This window comes from Anomaloglossus baeobatrachus, chromosome 2, assembly GCF_048569485.1.
Source record: "Anomaloglossus baeobatrachus isolate aAnoBae1 chromosome 2, aAnoBae1.hap1, whole genome shotgun sequence".
Classification (NCBI taxonomy): Eukaryota; Metazoa; Chordata; class Amphibia; order Anura; family Aromobatidae; genus Anomaloglossus; species Anomaloglossus baeobatrachus.
The window spans coordinates 95,779,628-95,800,026 of NC_134354.1; the positions used below are offsets into that span (position 1 = coordinate 95,779,628).

At 47.1% G+C, this 20,399-nt stretch overlaps 1 protein-coding gene across 1 annotated transcript in view; it reads right to left on the reverse strand.

Annotated features, from left to right (window-relative positions):
• ITGAE (integrin subunit alpha E) overlaps positions 1-20,399 on the reverse strand; it is a 207,118-nt gene that overhangs the window by 40,976 nt on the left and 145,743 nt on the right. Inside the window, exons 19-22 of the mRNA XM_075333152.1 lie at positions 9,816-9,961; positions 4,910-5,035; positions 2,786-2,859; positions 2,560-2,700 (exon numbers count right to left, since the gene is read on the reverse strand). Coding sequence (XP_075189267.1) covers positions 2,560-2,700; positions 2,786-2,859; positions 4,910-5,035; positions 9,816-9,961 — 487 coding nt within the window. The remainder of the gene's footprint in view (positions 1-2,559; positions 2,701-2,785; positions 2,860-4,909; positions 5,036-9,815; positions 9,962-20,399) is intronic.

The following is a 20,399-nucleotide window of genomic DNA, read 5'->3' on the forward strand; positions in this document are numbered from 1 at the left end:
ACCTGTCCACACTGCCAAAAGCACCAATACCTGGTTTAATAACCACAGAATCACTGTGGTTGATTGGCCAGCAAACTCGCCTGACTTAAACCCTAAAGAGAATCTATGGGGTATTGTCAAGAGGAAGATGAGAGACACCAGACCCAATTAAAAAACACACTTTCTTGATAGAAAAAAAATCACTAAAAAGGGGGATTTTAACCTCCTGTTAGATAAAAGTTACATCTTTAGATGTGACTTTTATCTAACAGGAGGTTAAAATCCCCCTTTTTAGTGAATTTTTTCTATATCAATAAAGTGTGTTTTTTAATAAGGCCTTCTACCTTCTGTGAATTTGATAAATAGCATAAACACCTTCAACCTATATTTCTGTGAATAAGACACCAGACTCAACAATGCAGACGAGCTAAAGGCTGCTATCAAAGCACCCTGGGCTTCCATAACACCTCAGCAGCACAACAGGCTGATCGCCTCCATGCCACGCCGCACTGATGCAGTAATTCATGTAAAAGGAGCCTTGACCAAGTATTGAGTACATTTACTGTACAGACTTTTCAGTAGGCGCCAACATTTCTGGGTTTAAATTCATTTTTTCAGTTGGTCATATAATATTCTAATTTTCTGAGATAATGACTTTTGGGTTTTCATTGGCTGTAAGCCATAATCATCAACATTAACAGAAATAAACACTTGGAATAGATCACTCTGTTTGTAATGACTCTATATAATATATGTATTTCCCTTTTGTATTGAATTACTGAAAATCAATTAACTTTTTGAGGATATTCTAATTTATTGAGATGCACTTGTAGTCTTTAACTGCAGCGAAAAGAGCTTGCTCTGATCTCTGCACTTTAACCATTTAAATGTCAATACAAAAAAAAATAACAAAAATAACAAAAAGCTATAAAAATATAATTTGCACCCCTTATTGGTATCAATATAAACTACTCCTCAGGGAGCAAAACCCCTCTTCATGATTGAAAATTTAAACAAGTTACTGTAATGGGACACAAAAAAAAATGTGTTGTCTTTTTTACATATTTCATATTTTTTGTTTCACCACTAAAATAATAAAAAAAATGGACAGGTTTGATATCGCCCAAATCGTACTGAGTAGAAGAATCATTTTGCGAAGTCACTATAACCAGGTAATAAACTTTGTAAAAGTGAAACCCAGAAAAACAATTGAAGAACTGCGTTTTTTTGAATTTGGAATTTTTGATCTATTTCCCAGTACATTGTATGGTAAAATGACTGGTGTCATTCAAAACTACAACTCACCCTGCAAAAAACAAGCCCTCATATGGCTATGTCTACAGAAAAATTAAAAAAAGGTATGACTCTTGCAACAAAGGGAGAAAAAAAACAAAAGCTCCAAAAAAAAAAGCATAATTATTTTTTTAATTTTTATAATAAGAAACTTTGTAATATTTCTTATCAGACAAATCTGCTTCTTTCTCTGCCAGAATTGATCAGTCATTATCAAATTCTCAATTCTGAGGTAAAATCTGTATTCAGTGAAGACTTTCTCATTACTGAGATAGGTGATGGCAGTTGGTGCTGATGAAATTCTATGATGACGGGAGGAGGAAGGAGCTAAAGGCAGAAGGAGGAACTAAAGGCAGAGGGAGGTGCTAGAGGGAGGGGCTATAGGCAGAGGGAGGAGCTAAGGGCAGAAGGAGGAGCTGGAGGCAGAGGGAGGAACAAAAGACAGAGGGAGGAGGTAGAGGGGAGGGGCTAGAGGCTGAGGGGGGAGCGAGAGGCAGATGGAGGAGCTAGAGACAGAGGCAGGAGCTAGAGGCAGAGGGGGACCAAGAGGCAAAGGGAGGAACTAAAGGTAGAGAGATGGGGTAGAGGCAGAGAGAGAAGCTGAAAGCAGAAGGAGGGGCTAGAGGTAGAGGGAGGAGTTAAAGGGAGGAGCTGGAGGCAGAGGGAGGAGCTGGATGCAGAGGGAAGGGCTAGAGGCAGAAGTAGGAACTAAAGGCAGAGGAAGGCGCTAGAGGGAGAGGGAGGAGATATACACAGAGGGAGGAGGTAAATACAGCTCCGCCCTCCTCCCTTTTCTATGTACATAGAATCTCATCAGCACCAGCTGCCATCTCCTATCTCAGTCATGGGAAAGTCTTCACTGAATACAGATTTTACCTCAGAATTAAGAATTTTGATAATGACTGATCAATTCTGGCAGAGAAAGAAGCAAATTTGTCTGATAAGAAATATCACAAACTTGCTTATTTTTGTGTATAATTGATTCATGAAATAAAGAGTAAAATGCTGGTTATGCTTAGAGTTAGATGGAATATACAGGACTAGAAACATAGTTGCTTCTTTCACAAAACAACATTACAGCTGTGCGGCATTGCAGATCAGATCTATTCACTTCAGTTGAGTAGAGGTGCAATACTGCACACGGCCAGTGGACAGATGTGGTGCTGTTTTTGAAAGGAATCAGCTATATAATGTAGTATATAGTAGTTGTGCATTGTATGATGAAGAAGCAGGAGTAGACATTCTAAATATTCTATAGCGCTTGATCATGATGCAATATCTTTCGTCTAATTTACCGGTTTCATCAAGGTGAAGAGCAGATTTTCCGGGTAAATAAGTGTCACGTTCGTCATGTAAGATTGATCCCCAGAATTTGTGAGGGTCAGTGTTGCAGTCACATCTTTGGTATATCCAATAATCAGTTCATTCCTGAATTTAAAAAAAATGATGAATATATTGAACAGCACTGAGAGTGATCGCAGTACTATGTCACAATAATTGTCACAATTCTTACCGCGATATCTGGGTGGTCAGTGACAAGCTCGGGACACATATTTCCTTGTTATTGCAGTTCTTTTCATATGGTAACTGCAGAAATATAACAGATTATATTAATCCGATCTGCACCGACTGTATATAGTATATACACATCCATATAAGCATTGTATTATATAGCATTAACTTTTGACCACAATTTAAACACTCTGGGGACATTTATCATTACGTTAGTGCCCATGTTTTGGCAGAAATTGCAACATTTCATCGTTGTAATGCCTAATTCAAAATTAACCATTTTCAGTATCTACAGTAAAACTTAAAAATGACTAAAAAAGGGGATGTGAAGAACATTTTAGTATGAAATACAACATATGTGTGATTGAATTTTTACATAAAAGTCAACAATTGTTGGATATTGTGAACAGATCATGGCTTTCTTAAAAAGGCATGGAACAAATACTTTTTGTTGTTTGACCTGCCGTGATGTCTCCCATACACAGCACACACAGAGAACAGGAGACCCCACTCTATTTCTAACTTTTCACAAAAAAGCAAGTTTTACCATGCATTTTCCATTTTATTAAAGGGCTTGTCCACTACTTGGACAACCCATTATTATTCCCCTTGTTTTCCCCCGCAAAAATAAATAAGCCTATACTCACCTCCAGTGCGGCAGCGGATCCAGTGATGTCTAAAGCCACGCTCCTGGGGCCCACGTGACATTGTTATGATACGTGGGTCCTGCGACCAATCATAACCCGGCATCTGTCTCAGCGCCATCAGCTGTTTGAGCAGGAAGTCAGTGTAGTGCTCAAATCCTACTCAAATGTCTGAAGGTGGGGAGACAGATGCCAGGCACTGATTAGTCACGGAGTCCACGTGTCATAACAATGTAACGTGTGCCCTGGGAACGCAGCTTTAGAGATCGCTGGAACCACGGCCGTACTGGAGATGAGTATAGGCTTATTTATTTTTAAAGGGAATGAAAAGGGGTTGTCCAAGTAGTGAACAACCTCATTAAAGCCTTATAACATATTTTAGAGATCATATCAGCTGTAACATAGGCTGGCTTCACACATCAGTTTTTTTCTCATTTGTGAAAAATAGCCCATGCTTTTTCAGCGTGCTGGATCCATTTTTGGTTCATGTGTCAGGTTTTGCTATTCATGTTACATCTGTTTTCTTGATGTTAAAGGGAACCTGTCACCAGTTTTGGGCCCTATAAGCTGCAGCCACCACCAGTGGGCTCTTATATAGAGTATTCTAACATGCTGTATATAAGAGCCCAGGCCGCTGTACAGAACGTAAAAATCACTTTATAATACTCACCTAAACCTGTCGCTGTGGTAGAGTTGAATCAGAGAGGTGTCTCTGTTTTCCGGCGCCTCCTCTTTCGGCCATCTTCGTCCTCTTTCTGGAGCCAGTGTGCATGACGCATCCTACGTCATACACACTCGCCGATCCTGTGCAGGCGCACTACAATACTTTGATCTGTCCTGCTCAGGGCAGTTCAAAGTGCACCTGCACAGGACCTTAGTGCCGGTGAGTGTGCATGACGTAGGACATGTCATGCACCCCGGCTACGGAAGAAGGAGAACAAAGATGTCCGAAAGAGGAGGCACCAGTCCCGGAGAATGCCGCCACCCATTTGACCAGTCTGCAGCGGAGCGACCTCCTAGGTGAGTATTATAAAGTGTTTTTTATGTTCTACACAGCGGCCTGGGCTCTTATATTCAGCATGTTATAATGCTGTATATAAGAGCCCACTGGTGGTGGCCGCAGCTTATAGGCCCCAAAACTGGTGACAGGTTTCCTTTCAAGAGTATATTTTTAGCTTCTCTCACTCCTTACACCTTAAAATACAGACCACACATGAATGACAATCGTGTGCTATTAGTTTATTATCATGGTGCAACTTTAATCCGCAACATTTTATTTTTGCAGACAATCGGACTTAAAAAAGGAATAAACAGAGTGACTGTAATGAGCACTGCAATATTACATGTGTGCCCGATTTATAGAGAAGACATCAAGATAATTAATTACTGACTAATAATTCTGTTATCTTGGATAGAACTAGGATTATCAGTCTTCTCTTATTACAGCAGGAAATTGTTAATTTTTATTACAATATTTTTACCTGAATATAAGTATAATTTTGGTCATAGAAATCCATCACTGGTGGTGCGAGATCACTTCGTAAATCAGAATTCAGAGAATAAGATACCTTGAATACGATATCACTGAAACAGTCATAGGTACAAGGCTGGAAAATAGAAAAGAGAATTTCACGGTTTCAGAAGGTCCATAGGTTATGTGCTCGACTGTGTACAAAATATGAGATACTGTAAATATCTGTCATTAAGTATTTGGGGGTGACTGGGGACCAGGGCTCCTAGACTGGCCCTCAAGCTAGGAGGCTCAAGCAGTCCCTTATCCCAGAGGTACGTCTGATGGGGGGAAGAGGTCTGGACCGCCAATCTAGCCCTGCTTCTGGCCAGCCCTGCTATAATACCCTCTGTCCTCCACTCCAGGGGAGTGGTTAAACCCACACAAATAGACAAACGGGGAAAACAAAAGTCTTAAGCTGGGTTTACACACTGCAATATCGCAAAGGACATCGCTGTAACGTCACCGGTTTTGTGACGCAATAGCGATGTTGTTTGCGATGTTGCAGTGTGTGAAACCTATCAGCGACCTGGCCCCTGCTGTGAAGTTGCTGATCGCTACAAATCATTCAGGACCATTCCTAGGTCCTTTGTTTCCCGCTGTGCAGCATGCATCGCTACAAAGTTTCAGTGTGTGAAGACTTTGCAGCGACTTTGTTAGCAACTTCCCTTTCAAAAAGCTGCTTATCAACGTCCCCAACAACCAGCTAGGTCGCTCTGCAGGTCCGGATCGCTGTTGAGTTGTTGGCCAGGTTTGCCTGTTTGACAGTTCACCAGCGACTCACCAGAGAATTAGGGAGGTCGCTGTTACGTCACAAAACCGGTGACGTTACAGCGATGTCCTTTGCGATGTTGCAGTGTGTAAACCCAGCTTAACTCGCAGCAATCACACACAGATAATATATGATCAGGAGGAAGTGAAGATCAGGGAGGGAATAAACAAACGAGAAGAGAATTCCTACAACACACCAAACAGCACACAATAGTTTACCAGCAACTGGATCACAACAGCACACCAGTATTGCTTAAAGCTATAATCGCCACAGGAAGTCAGTGTCCACCATCTTAAAAAGGTGGGGAGCAGTTGTGATAGGTTTCTCATAGCATGTGATCCTAGAGGTAACCAGCAGGCTAGTAGAGATTAAACCCTGCCAGCCCAATCACTAATGAGCACACAGCTTTTCAACACCTGAGCCTGTCTGTGCAACTCAGAAGCCTCATAGAAATCACAGTGTGGAGTGTCAGAGTCTGTCGTGTGAACAGCGCCAGATACTGCCGTGACACTCGGAAAGTTTTGAGCCAAACGCTGTGTGACAATATCAGAAATGTGAAATGCACTAAGTTGTCTGTAAGTTCTAGAGAATTTAATTGCCAAGCTTAAATAAAAGGGTAAAAACACCAAAGCCGCAGCAGATTAGGACAGGGTGTATAAATACAATATATACCTCAGAGCAAAAAAAAAACCTGTTAAAAAATAACTTTAAATGATTTATTTAAAAGATCAAGCCCATAACACAGAAAAGTGATTAAAAAGACTGGGCAGAGTACTCCAATAGGTAGCCATATAGGAAATCCCTCATGTATAGGCAATAATGTAGCAATTTATATTTTTTCTGCATTGTGTTTTGCTACATTATTGCCTATACATGAGGAATTTCCTATACGGCTACCTATTGGAGTACCCTGCCCAGCAGGCAGCTTCCTTTGCAATTGTCAACCAATGAGTTCGCAGATTTACTCAATATGAAACACTTTTGGTGATGCTGCAGGCTTTGATAGTATGTTTAGGCCACATAGACTAGTCACAGCAGCACAAGCAATTATTAAGGCCCCGTTACACGCAGCGACATATCTAACGATATATCACCGGGGTTCCGTGATGCACATGCGGCATCGTTAGCGACGTCGTTGCGTGTGACACGTACGAGCGGCCGTTAACGATGGAAAATACTCACCAAATCGTCCATCGTTGACACGCCGTTCATTTTCAAAAAATCGTTGATTGTTGATCTCGCAGGTTGTTCGTCGTTCCCGAGGCAGTACACATCGCTACGTGTAACACCCCAGGAACGACGAACTACAGCTTACCTGCTGCCAACGGCAATGAGGATGGAAGAAGGTGGGCGGGAAGTTACGGCCGCTCATCTCCGCCCCTCCGCTTCTATTGGGCGGCCGCTTTGGGACGCCGCACGAACCGCCCCCTTTGAAAGGAGGTGGTTTGCCGGCCAGAGCGACGTCCCTAGGCAGGTAAGTCCGTGTGATGGCTCCTAACGATATTGTGCGCCACGGGCAGCGATTTGCCCTTGACGCACAACCGATGGGGGCGGGTGCTTTCACCAGCGACATTGCTAGCGATGTCGCTGTGTGTAAAGCCCCCTTTAGTATTATTGCTTTGAAAATCAGCTACTGAGATACTTTGGAGAAATGGCTGTGTCTGTGGTTTCATGATTGAGCCATTCTATACTGAAAACAATCAATCAAAAGACCATGAATTTGTAAACAAAGGGGTGATTGAAATCGAAAACCTTAAAGAAAAACCCCTAAAACATCAATTTTATTATTTCCATTTAAAAACAGAATCCCCACATGTAACAAAACACACAAAGAGACAATGGATCGCCAAAGGTTTTCACTTGGCCACTGAAAGGGAGATTCTTCTAACTCCACAAAATAAATGGCAATGGGAGAAGAAAGAGATTGTTTTGGTGGCCTAAGGGGCACTTTGCACACTGCGACATCGCAGGTGCGATGTCGGTGGGGTCAAATTGAAAATGACGCACTTCCGGCATCGCATGCGACATCGCAGTGTGTAAAGGCTGGATGATACGATTAACGAGCGCAAAAGCGTCGTTATCGTATCATCGGTGTAGCGTCGGCGTAATCCATGATTACGCTGACGCGACGGTCCGATGTTGTTCCTCGCTCCTGCGGCTGCACACATCGCTGTGTGTGAAGTCGCAGGAGCGAGGAACGTCTCCTACCGGCCTCACTGCGGCTTCCGTAGGATATGCGGAAGGAAGGAGGTGGGCAGGATGTTTACATCCTGCTCATCTCCGCCCCTCCGCTCTGATTGGCCGCCTGCCGTGTGACGTCGCAGTGACGCCGCACGACCCGCCCCCTTAACAAGGAGGCGGGTCGCCGGCCACAGGGACGTCGCACGGCAGGTGAGTGTGTGTGTGAAGCTGGCGTAGCGATAACTTTCGCTACGCCAGCTATCACCACATATCGCTGCTGCGACGGGGGCGGGCACTATCGCACTCGGCATCGCAGCATCGGGCTGCGATGTCGTAGTGTGCAAAGCCCGCCTAAGTAAGGCAATCAATTGTCCAATTAATAATCAATTAGCATTAATGCCCATCATACATATCTGAAAAAGGTATATATGTGTATCCTTCATTAGCAGTGCAACAAGGGTGTCTTCAAATGGTTACCTAATCTGGCCCTACCTAGCCGCGGAGGTTGGCACCCTATATCCAGACGCTAATGGCGCCCCCACTCAACGAAGACTCACCCTTCTTATCGTCCGCTGTTCTCAAGTGCAGCTGGACTGGGAGAAGGGGGAGTGCGGGGAAGTTGCACTGCAGTGCACTGCTAATGAAGGATACACATATATACCTTTATCAGATATGTATGATGGGCATTAATGCTAATTGATTATTAATTGGACAATTGATTGCCTTACTTAGGCCACCAAAACGATCTCTTTCTTCTCCCATTGCCATTTATTTTGTGGAGTTAGAAGAATCTCCCTTTCAGTGGCCAAGTGAAAACCTTTGGCGATCCATTGTCTCTTTGCGTGTTTTGTTACATGTGGGGATTCTGTTTTTAAATGGAAATAATAAAATTGATGTTTTAGGGGTTTTTCTTTAAGGTTTTCCATTCTATACTGCCATTGAAATTGGATGTCAGATACAAGACTGAAGCGTTTAACAGTGTCTACAGAAACATTGGCATGACATGGGGCTATAAGCCAGACATCCAGGAAGAGGTGATTCCTTGACGTCATGCCACTGTTCTCAGGCCCTGATTTATAAATTTTATATGGCCTACTCAAAATAATAAAGAAAAATTTTAAAATACTTTTCTGTGATTTCTTTTGTATATATGCCCCGCCTGACTGCTGCGCCCTAGGCCATGGCCTAAGTTGGCCTTATGAGAAATTCAGCACTGACTGCTCTCAAAGGCCATCATGGTACAAAGGAAAATGGTAATGGAGGTTTATGCTCTTCAGCAATGAGTCAAACTTTGTCTTGGATGCAATGATAGTCCAGGATTGGTCTGGAGATCACATGGATAAGGCCTTTTCACTTTTCCCACTGGTTCTACTCCCAGGATTATGATGTAGGATGACATAATGTATGTCAGCCGGGCACCCCTAGTCTTCCTTCCATTTACATTATCAGCTCAGCTTTATAAATATCTGGTTGTGAAACTGTGGTACGGCCATTTCTCCCGAGAATCTTCAACATGACAATGCCAGGCTGCATGTTGTTCGTACTACTGTGCGTGACCTGCTACCATAGCCTGCAGCACCTCTGGACTTGCCTCCCATCTACCACATCTGGATGTCGTTGGTCGGCAGTTACAAATGGAGCTGCCAGCAGTGGATCTTGATTATTTGGCCAAGCGCACTTAGCATAGCAGAACATCCCTCAACCCTAAATAACCTGATTCATAACAGTAAGTGCAGGGATATTTGCAAAGGGTGCTCATATTTGATAATGAATAGAGATGTTTAGAACATTTTGATTCCATTTTTTCATCATTTGCATATCCCTAACATTTCTATGATCCTATGATTTCCATAATTCCATGACTTTTCTTTCTTGCAACTTCAATGTTGTGGAGTGTATAAATGTTATGATTTCAAACAATTACCAGTACTGTCAGTGAAAACGAAGTACAGTTGTCAGATGTAAGGGAGATGCTTTTTTTGATGGAGGTAATATCCTGGAGTGTAATTCGCTTCTGCTCCATATAGACATCCAGCTCCATTTTGTAATCAAGAAAGGATTTTTTCAGTTCTGGAAGTAGAATTGTAAGTGTGAGCTGATAACAGGAATTTCACTACTATTTCTCTACTTAGGCTAAGGACACACAGGCATTTAGCATCCAATGCGAGAGCATCAAATGCGGCTTCCACTCCGAGTGTCATTATACTGTAATGCAATCCTGCAATCGGAGCACAGCTGCAGAGGAGAGGGAGGGACTATTCTCCCCATCTCCTCTATTGTCAGCTGATGCGTATATCGCACTGCACTTCGGTGTAATGCGAGTGCAGTGCAATGTTTCTCTCGCACCCATAGACTTGTATGGGTGCCAGTGAATAGAGATCAGATTCCATCCGCAGCATGCTGCGATTGTTTTCGCGGTTCGATTAGGGCTGAGAAAAAAATTACACATGAGAGCGGCCCCATAGAGTAACATGAGTCCGAGTGGAATGCGATATTTTATCGTATTCCACTCGCTTTGTTTTACTTGCTGTGTGTCCTTAGCCTTATATAAATTGTATACTGCATAACTACAGTAAGATACTAATATTCTCATGTTGGTTGGTGTACAATACTTCTGATGATTCAATACATACACGCAATGCAGAACATTAAGAAAGTACAAATCTAGATCTACAATTTAAATTAGGAAGGTGACTCATAACAGAGGCATGGAGGAAAAGCATATCCTCCTCTCCATCTTTAACTATATGTGTCTTTGGCATGATACCTGCATATGAATATACACTGCTCAGATTATTCTTATATAAATGTATCCATTGTAGGAGTCTATTCAGCAGGTTTAGGTATACTAAGTAGTTGTGAAACTATGTGACTCTAAGGCCTAAGCCACACGGCATGAAAATCGGACCGAGTGGAATGCGATAAAACATCCCATTCCACTCGGACCAATATTAACCTATGTCTCAGCACCCATGAGCGATTTTTTTTTCTTGGCCCCAATCAGACCGAGAAAACAATCACAGCATGCTGCGATTGTAATGCGAGACTCTTTCTCTCGTACCCATTCAAGTCTATGGGGTGAGGGAAAGATCGCAGTGCACTTGCATTACACCGGTGTACTGCGAGTGCAGAGCGAGAATGGCAATAGCCGGCTACGGAGGAGAGAGGGAGAGAAATCCCTCCCTCTCCTCCTCCGTGTTGGCTCTCCCCTCCTCAGCGCTGGCCCTCCCCTCCTCAGTGCCGGCCTGTCCCCCGCAGCTGAGGTCCAATTGCATGATCGGACCTCAGTCGAAGTGACACTCGCATGACACTTGGCTCCTGCTGTGCTGCCAGAGTGAGCTGAGTATCATGCGAGGATCGCATTACTCCTCATGTAGCCCCGGCCTTATTGTTGGAATATAAAACTGCTACAGGCTTCGGCTGGAGAGATTTTGTTATCAGATAGTGTTGTATTCACTTTTATGGCTTGTTGATATGTGTGTTGATAGATTTGTGATTCTTAAGGCTGCTTTACACGGTACGACCGATTGTGCAATTTCACAATCGATTGTACCCGCCCCCGTCCTTTTTGCGTCACGGGCAAATCGCTGCCCGTGTTGCACAAAGTCAGTAACCCCCGTCACACATACTTACCTCTCGTGCGACCACGCTGTGGGCGGCGAACGTCCACTTCCTGGAGTGGGAGGGACGTTCGGCGTCACAGCGAAGTCACACGGCCGCCGGCCAATGGAAGCAGAGGGGCGGAGATGAGCGGGACGTAAACATCCCGCCCACCTCCTTCCTTCACATAGCCGGCGGCGGCCGCGTGACGCAGGTGAGCTGCTGTTCATCGTTCCCGGGGTGTCACACGGAGCGGCATGTGCTACCCCGGAAACGATGAACAACTAAATTAAACGATATTATGGAACCTAACGAGCAGTACACGACTCACGATTTGTGAACGATACTGCGTCACTAGGAGGTGTCACACAGGCCGGCATCGCCAGCGATGCCGGATGTGCGTCACAAAAACTGTGACCCCGACGATCTATCGCACGATAGATTGTCTGGTGTAAAGCAGCCTTTAGAGCGGCGTCACATTCTACGATATATCGGGCGATATGTCGTCGGGTTCACAGATTCCGTGACGCACATCCGGCATCGTTTGACATATCGTAGCGTGTGACAGCTATGAACGACTGTGAACGAGCAAAAATACTCACCTTATCGTTGCTCATTGACACGTCATTCATTTTCAAAATGTCGGTCCTCCTTCTGTGCTCCGGTTGTTCATCGTTCCCGAGGCAGCACACATCACTCCGTGTGACACGACGAACGTCTCCTTACCTGCGGCCGCCGGCAATGAGGAAGGAAGGAGGTGGGCGGGATGTTATGTCCCGCTCATCTCGACCCCTCCGCTTCTATTGGCCGGCCACTGTGTGACGTCGCTGTGACGCCAAACGTCCCTCCCCCTTCAGGAAGAGGATGTTCGCCGCCCACAGCGACGTCGTCCAGGAGGTAAGTTCGTGTGACAGGGGGTTAACGACTTTGTGCACCACGGGCAACTAATTGCCCATGACATACAAACGACGGGGGCGGGTACGATCGCTCGTTGGATCGCACCATAGATCGTACCGTGTGACGCCAGCCTTATCTAGACTGTATTGTATAACCTGTGTGGTTTGTTTCAGTCTTTCCTTGTAATTCTCCATGTTAAGATAGAAAAAGACAATTGTTTTCTCTATGACCCAAGAAAATCAGCTCATTCTCCTGAGTGCTGAATGATTCTGCTGAAACCTGAAATCTGCACCACTTTTATGGCATATTATAATGCACATCATATCTGCCATTTTTATAGCATTAAAAGTTGTGAAGAATTTTAAAAGTGAAGATAAAAGTTGTCATGATTAACTGGGAGAAGTCAGATTTTTTTCCCTGGCTTGAAGAAAGACCAAACGACAAATTTTATTCCAACCCAAATTAGAAAAAAACTATCAGTAGAATCAACCCTCCCAAGCTATCTATAGTGGCATGCACTTCATAGAAAGCTGAATACAATGAATGATACCTTGAGAAGAGATGAGCAGACCCGTGGAAGTTCGAGTTCACAAGATTCATCGGGACTTTAGATAAAGTCTAAAGATAAGCGAACCTGAAGTTCAGTGTTCGCATCAAACACAGACCTTTCCAAAAAAACTGAGTTGAGATTTGGAGTTTGGGTGCTTTACATATGCAAACCACTCACATGAGCATCGCTGTGCTCGGGTACACTTGGTGCTCAACCCCGTGCGAGCCAATGGCTCACACTGGGGGTAACAACAGATGTAGTGGGCATCAACAAAGAAAATGGAAAAACCCGATCCACCCGACCCCGGAAGTCATCTGTTTATGCCTGGCTGCATGTGGGCGGAGACCCGAACTGCCCAATTAATGACTTCAATTGGGGTTCAAGTTAAGTCTGGATTCCAAACCAAACTTTATCTAAAGTTCGTCTGATCCTGTCGAACCGAATTTTCATGGGTCCGCTTATCTCTAATAAATTTCAGTTCGGGACTAAAGGGTACTTTGCACACTACGACATCGCAGGTGCGATGTCGGTGGGGTCAAATTGAAAGTGACGCACATCCGGCGTCGCTCTCGACATCGTAGTGTGTAAATCCTAGATGATACGATTAACGAGCGCAAAAGCGTTGTAATCGTATCATCGGTGTAGCGTCGGCGAATTCCATAATTACGCTGACGCGATGGTCCGATGTTGTTCCTTGTTCCTGCGGCAGCACACATCGCTGTGTGTGAAGTCGCAGGAGCGAGGAACATCTCCAACCTGCGTCACCACGGCTCCCGTCGGCTATGCGGAAGGAAGGAGGTGGGCGGGATGTTTACGTCCCGCTCATCTCCGCCCCTCCGCTCCTATTGGCTGCCTGCCGTGTGACATTGCAGTGACGCCGCACGGCCCGCCCCCTTAATAAGGAGGCGGTTCGCCGGCCAGAGCGACGTCGCACGACAGGTGAGTGCATGTGAAGCAGCCGTAGCGATAATATTCGCTACGGCAGCTATCACAATGATATCGCTGCTGCGACGGGGGCGGGGACTATCGCGCTCGGCATCGCATCATCAGCTTGCAATGTCGTAGTGTGCAAAGTACCCCTTAGACTTGACCTGAACTTGATTCCGGAACCCAAACCCCATTGAAAGTCACTAACTGGGCAGTTCGGCTCAACACTCACATACAGCCAGCCATAAACAGAACATTTCTGGGGGACAGAAGGCAATGTTTGTTTTTTTTGTGCACACTACATACAAAAATATTGTTATTAACCCCAGTGATAGCCTTTCATAGATAACCCTTGATAACCCCTCTGAAAGCCATTCAGAGACTTCAAGCGGCTCTCCCAGGGCTGAGCACTGAGCGTACCCGAGCAACCCAATGCTCGATTGAGTGGTATCATGCATACAGCATCCGAACTCTGATGCTAATTTTTTTAAAGTATTTGTTCGGTATGAACTCTGAACTTTACAGTTCAGGCTCTTTTATCTCTAACCTTGATATGTGTGATCTGATGTCTTTTCCAGAGAACTCCACATTTGTCCTAATATGTAAATTAGCTGTTAAAATCTATGGGCCGGGCATAGCTCTCCCTAAGAATCTGCCTCCAGAGCTTATGCTAAGTAAAAGTGAGACATGTAATGACTGACACCTTTTCTTATAATCATAGAAAGCTTTACAGTGAGATCAGAACAAACATAGTACAACAGAGCTAACATTAAGGAAGAACTGAAATTTGCCTCATTACAAACACATTTGCAGCTGCAGTTCTCTCATATTGCTGTCAGCTCCACTGTACTACCCTTTCCCCCATACTGACTGTTTGTGAGATGGAAGCTGAAGGTCTATGAAAGATGAGCTGCAGCTGCAAATAGGTTTGTAATGAGACAAAGTTCACTTCTGCTATGTGCTAGTTCTGATCTCACTGCAAAGTGTCAGTCATTACATGTCTCACACTGGTAACACAACCTTTAACTAAAAAGAATCTCTGGAGTCAGATACTCAGTGAGATCTATGTCCAGCCCATAGATCTTATCAGCTCATTTACATATTATGAAATAGAAGGATTTTTGTGTACTCACCCTAAAATCTCTTTCTCTGAGTCTTCATTGGGGGACACAGGACCATGGGTTATGCTGCTGTCACTAGGAGGCTGACACTAAGTAAACAGAAAAAGTTAGCTCCTCCCCAGCAGTATAACCCCTGAGCCGGAGGCGGGCTCAATCAGTTTAGTGCACAAGCAGGAGGAGAACCAAACAATCCTGAATAAAACAAGGTAAGAAACTATGACGAACATTCGTGTGACCAGTGACCTGGGAATACAGGCACTGGGGCAACAGGCATGTCCTATATCACAAAAAACACAAGCAGGGTGGGTGCTGTGTCCCCCAATGAAGACTCAGAGAAAGAGATTTTACGGTGAGTACACAAAAATCCTTCTTTCTCTATCGTTTCATTGGGGGACACAGGACCATGGGACGTCCAAAAGCAGTCCCAGGGTGGGAAGAAAAAACAATCACCGGAGATAGGAAGGAAGCCACTTCCCCCTTGCTGGGCTTGACCCAGACCTACAAGCGCCTACGTTGTTACAGGTGTGCCAGTGCCACCCGCAAACCCTACGCCAAGACTGGCCTCTGCCGAAGCTTGGGTGTGAACCTGGTAGAAAATAGTCAAGGTATGTCGGCTAGAGCGGGTGGCGGACCCGGGGACCTGGTCGATCGACGACTGGAGTCCAATCGTTCGAGGGTGCCCCTTGCTCGGTAGACCACGGCGGAAGTCCGTCCTTGATGCGATAGTCTGCACATATGGAGGAAAGGATCCATGTGATATTCTGGCCCCTGGCGCCGGCACACGCTTCTTGGGCAAGGGTGGAAGAATGGATTGACGGTCGGTGTAACCGAAAAATGGTGTCCTGCAGACACGAAAAACTGAGGGCTCGCACCAGCCCTGGAACGAACTATGCCCCCTTTAGGCTGAGAGAGGAGCCTAGAACCGAAAGACCGAAACCCAAAGTTCTCTGCTGGAAGGAACAGCGAGGTGTCTTGGACAGAAACGAAAGGTTCTGGCTGGAGCCCCCCCTTGTCCTGCTGGCGGAGCCGGAAAAGTGGGGAAAAAACGACAAGAGGGCTGTCCGCCCTGATGCCGTCTGTAACAACCCGATGGCCACGAGGAGCCCACCTATCAAAACCGGTGGGAGCAAGGAAAAAAGGGGGCACCTGGAGCGAACCCATCACTGGATTCAGGACCCACATATCTAGTGAACGATGAAATAAATCTTCGAGGAAACTTGGTTCCCGGCCCTCTTCAATGTCTGCCATCATCTTGCCCACAGACCTGACGAGCCAGCATCCGGGATCCACTGGTGAGGCCATGTAACTTGGGACTTCTGAGCCCTGGTAGAATAGAGGGGCCCCGACACGGAAGAATTTTGCGGTCTGGAAGGAGCCACGGGGCATTTGCGAGGAGATGAGTAAATTATGTGAAGCTATGCTCGCCTGGGTCACTCCCGAGCTATCGCTTGCCTTGGTCCATCTTGAGAACCCTCGAGATCATAGGAAGCCGCGGGAAGATGCACGAGAGCCTGAACAGGCGACACGACCGGTCTAGGGCGTCAATATCTAGTCCAGAGCAGGTGCATACTCTAAGCACCCTTGACTGAGATTTGGATCAGAAGGCCAAAAAAGGTCCACGACCGGAGGTCTTCCTTCGCCAGAGAACTGGCTGGTGATTTCCGCGTTGGAGCCCTTTACCTACGCGAGGTCCATCCTACAGCGGAAATCGGGCGTCCAAACGTCCACGCTAGGGATGTGCTGCCGAGATTGGCGAGTAAAGGGACCTGTCCCAGAGCAAGATCTTCTTAGCCTCTTCCCTTGCCATGACACTCTCTGCGTCTTCCTGGTGGATGATGCACATCATCGCTGTGGCATGGTCCGACTGGAACCTGGCTGGGTAACCACGACCTAGAGAAGAAATTGTAACTGGGCTAACCAGCTGGCTCTGAAGTCCGGAATGTTGAAGGAGAGACGACGCTCTAGGAGTGTCCCTCGGGACCGTGCCGAGGAATGGTGGGATAGCATACCCTAGCACGGGAGGCTGGTGACTGTTGATAATAAGCTCCAGAGGAGGAAAGGGAAACTTCCCAGGGATGGTTGCTCCGTTGGATAGTCCGGGATGAAATCTGGTATGTGCAACGTCGCTAACACCGCCACAGGCTGTGAAGGGCTCGCATAGCCAAAAAACCGAAGGGAAGAACCGGGAGCGGAAGGCAAAAAGCACGCGGGGCTCTGTGTCAGGAGGGAAAAACTACTCCTGCATGAGGAGTAGCCACCCCTGAACGGCTCGAATATTGTGCCTGAGGGATGATGGACCGGACCGGGCCGGGTCTGGGAGGACTCCTTCCGGTAGCTCAGCTACCCTAGTAGAAAGGAAGGGGAAGCTTCCTAGAGGGTGATGATGGCCTAAACCTCAAGGCGATGGTTCTTGAAGGGAGACTCTGGGCCTCCCGGTCGTTTCTGGGCGGAGAAAGCCTAGCAGCTCTGCAGAGTAGGATGCGTAGGGACAGTGATCCCTGTAAGCGTTTTTAGAAGGCTGGAAAGGACCGCAGCCATGCAAGGTGGAGATGGCTGTTGTAGGGATAAAGGCTTCCAGACGGGTTTGCGTGAGAGAACGATCCTGGTGCATCAGGGCCGATGCCGGGAAAGGGATATACCCTTCTCTTACGTAGCCTAGGGGGGAGAGTAGTCTACCCTGACGTAGCCTAGGGATAAACTAGACTCGACCTATCTCTGAAAGGGCGTTCCCGAAAGTCGGAAAAAAAGTCAGCGACTTCCTAGATGTCTAATCTGCGTTCCTGATCCCGAGTCAGAGGCCTCGATGGTGGACACACTGATGCTAGAGGTGCAGGCCGAGTAGCGGGCAGACATCAGGTTTGTGAAAAGAGGGTACTCACTCAAGAGGATACCCAGCCCTGGGTCGGCATAGGTGGGACGTGGACCGCTGCGTATGGTGTCCAGGAAGTCCCTGCAGAGCGGCACGATAGTGACGAGAAGCCCGGAGGAACCCAGGCGGGTCGCATAAAGGGTAGCGTGCCGCTTCCTTTCGGAGCCACCTTCGAGAAAGGGCAAGACAAATAAACGGACTTACCACTGGGAAAAATCACGTCCGGGGATTATCCATGATCACGTAGTCACCGTGCGAACTGTCCACTGAAGAAACCGAAGTGGCCCCCACCTTGTTCCCTGCAAGAGGCATGCCCCCTCTCTCCAGAGCCCTTTGGGGGGATGAAAATGACAATAACACGACCTACCGCTGGTAAACGCAGTGTCTGGTTGCCGTCTGTGAACATCAGCGACTCCAGTATAGTGTGCCCCTTCTCTCCGAAATCGCCTTGGAGAAGGGAAAAAGACAATGACAAGACTTACTGCTGGTCAACTCCGTGGTAGTTGTCTGTGAACCCGCGGTAACTCGGCGAGCTCTGGATGTCCTCTAAGCACATAAGGGTCTGCTTCAAATGTCTTAAGGGGGACCTGCGTGCACGGAGAGAAGAGGGCTGTCCGTAGCCTTACGGCTTGACTCACCATTTGTAGCAGGCTATTCGTCATGCGCCAAGACATCTAGGTCCTGCTCGGAATCCAGCAGAGGTGGAAGCCTGGGCCATCACCCGAGAGGTCGGAAGACTGCCGGAGGAAGGACAGCCTGGACCTGGGGGATAAGTGGAAACTGGGGAGCCACAAGGACGAGACCTGGCGGGTCCGCTTCCAGCATAGAAGAAAAAGTCCCTGGTATGGGACTCCCCTCCCCGAGGGGATTGCGCCAGTCCTATGGATGGTATGACCGAGCATCGGCCGGAGACGCGGCGCATGCGCACGAACCCGAGGGACGTAGCGAGGGGAGTTGTGGCCTGAGACAGAGCGTTACCAGCCGGCAGGGGTCAACAGCAATCTGACATCTTCTTCAAAATAACTCACAAAAGAGGGGACCGAGTCTTGGGCTTACCGGCCCAAAATCACTAAAAAGTCGAGCTGGAAAACGCTATGTACTAAAAACGTGATAGAAAACAAGTGCCCCCTAGGAGTCAATGTATGAAAGATCATGCCCGTATCTATAATAAAAAATCGACCCAATATAAAAAATATACACTACAAAAAGAGTGTGTTCTGTTTTTCCCCGAAAAAAGTTGCTGCAGCCTCAGTAATCCGCAGACCGGGTGTCTGCCATAATCTTTGTCTTTTGTTTTTTTTTGTTTTTTTTTAAAATAAATTGAACACTGAGGGAGCGGGAAAAAATATCCCCCACCCCCCTGATGATGCCTGGGGCAGAGCGGAGGGCGGAGAAGGAAAGGCCCGGCGGCCAATAGCGCTGCGCAGGAGGCGGGCCTGGGACGCCGAGGACCAGGCCGAAGCCGGGGGCTAAATTTTGACGCTGCCTCGCGGCAGAGGCAGCGCCGGCGGACCCGGCCACGAGGCGGCGGCGTCGCGGCCTGGGACGCCGAGGACCCGGCCGAAGCCGGGGGCTAAATTATGACGCTGCCGCGCGGGCAGAGGCAGCGGCGGCGGCTCCGGCAGCAAGGCGGCGGCGTCGCGGCCTGGGACGCCGAGGACCAGGCCGACGCCAGGGGCTAAATTTTTGCAGTCGCCCGAGGGGGAGAAGGTAGGAGAGGGTGTCCAACCTGATCCTCGGCGCGCTCCAGAGTGCAGGCTGAGACTCTGCACATGCTCCTGAGTGCTCCGCTCGCAGAAGGGATGGTTGCGGGCACCGGGGAGCCGGCTGAAGAAGGCAGGGAGGTGGACGCTGGTGGGGGGTGGAAGCCCCTAAAAACGTAGCAGCGCTGCGGGCCCCATCCAGATCGAGACGCGCTGTGGTCCAGTCCCTATTTGCCGAGCCCCTTGCGCCCTTTGGGGTGATACCGCAGAGCGGATAGGGGTGCCCAGGAAGATTCTGCCCCACACGAACACACCAGGGATTGGTACCGCGGGAATGGACGGGGGCGAGGGCCCGAAGACTCAAACCTCTGCGACCCTAGGGAGTGGTACCCACCGGGCTGCGAGAGCTGAGGAAGAGAAGTACGATACCTGCAGAAACAGAAAAGGTACCACAGATGAGAGCGACGAGCGTCGCCGAGAAAAAAAGAAAACAAATACGCAAAAAATCAAATGGCTGAAGAGGGCCCAGTCGGCCCACATCAGCCTCCTACGACACTAAGCAAAAAAACTGATTGAGCCCGCCTCCGGCTCAGGGGTTATACTGCTGGGGAGGAGCTAACTTTTTCTGTTTACTTAGTGTCAGCCTCCTAGTGACAGCAGCATAACCCATGGTCCTGTGTCCCCCAATGAAACGATAGAGAAATGTGGATTTCTCTGGAATAAGACATTGGATTGCAGATATCAAGGTGTCATTTTATTCAGCTTCCTACAACCTACATGAAAGTGGATCCTACTGAAAGATTCCAATTTTAGATTTTTGTACAAAACACCAGTCTTCATG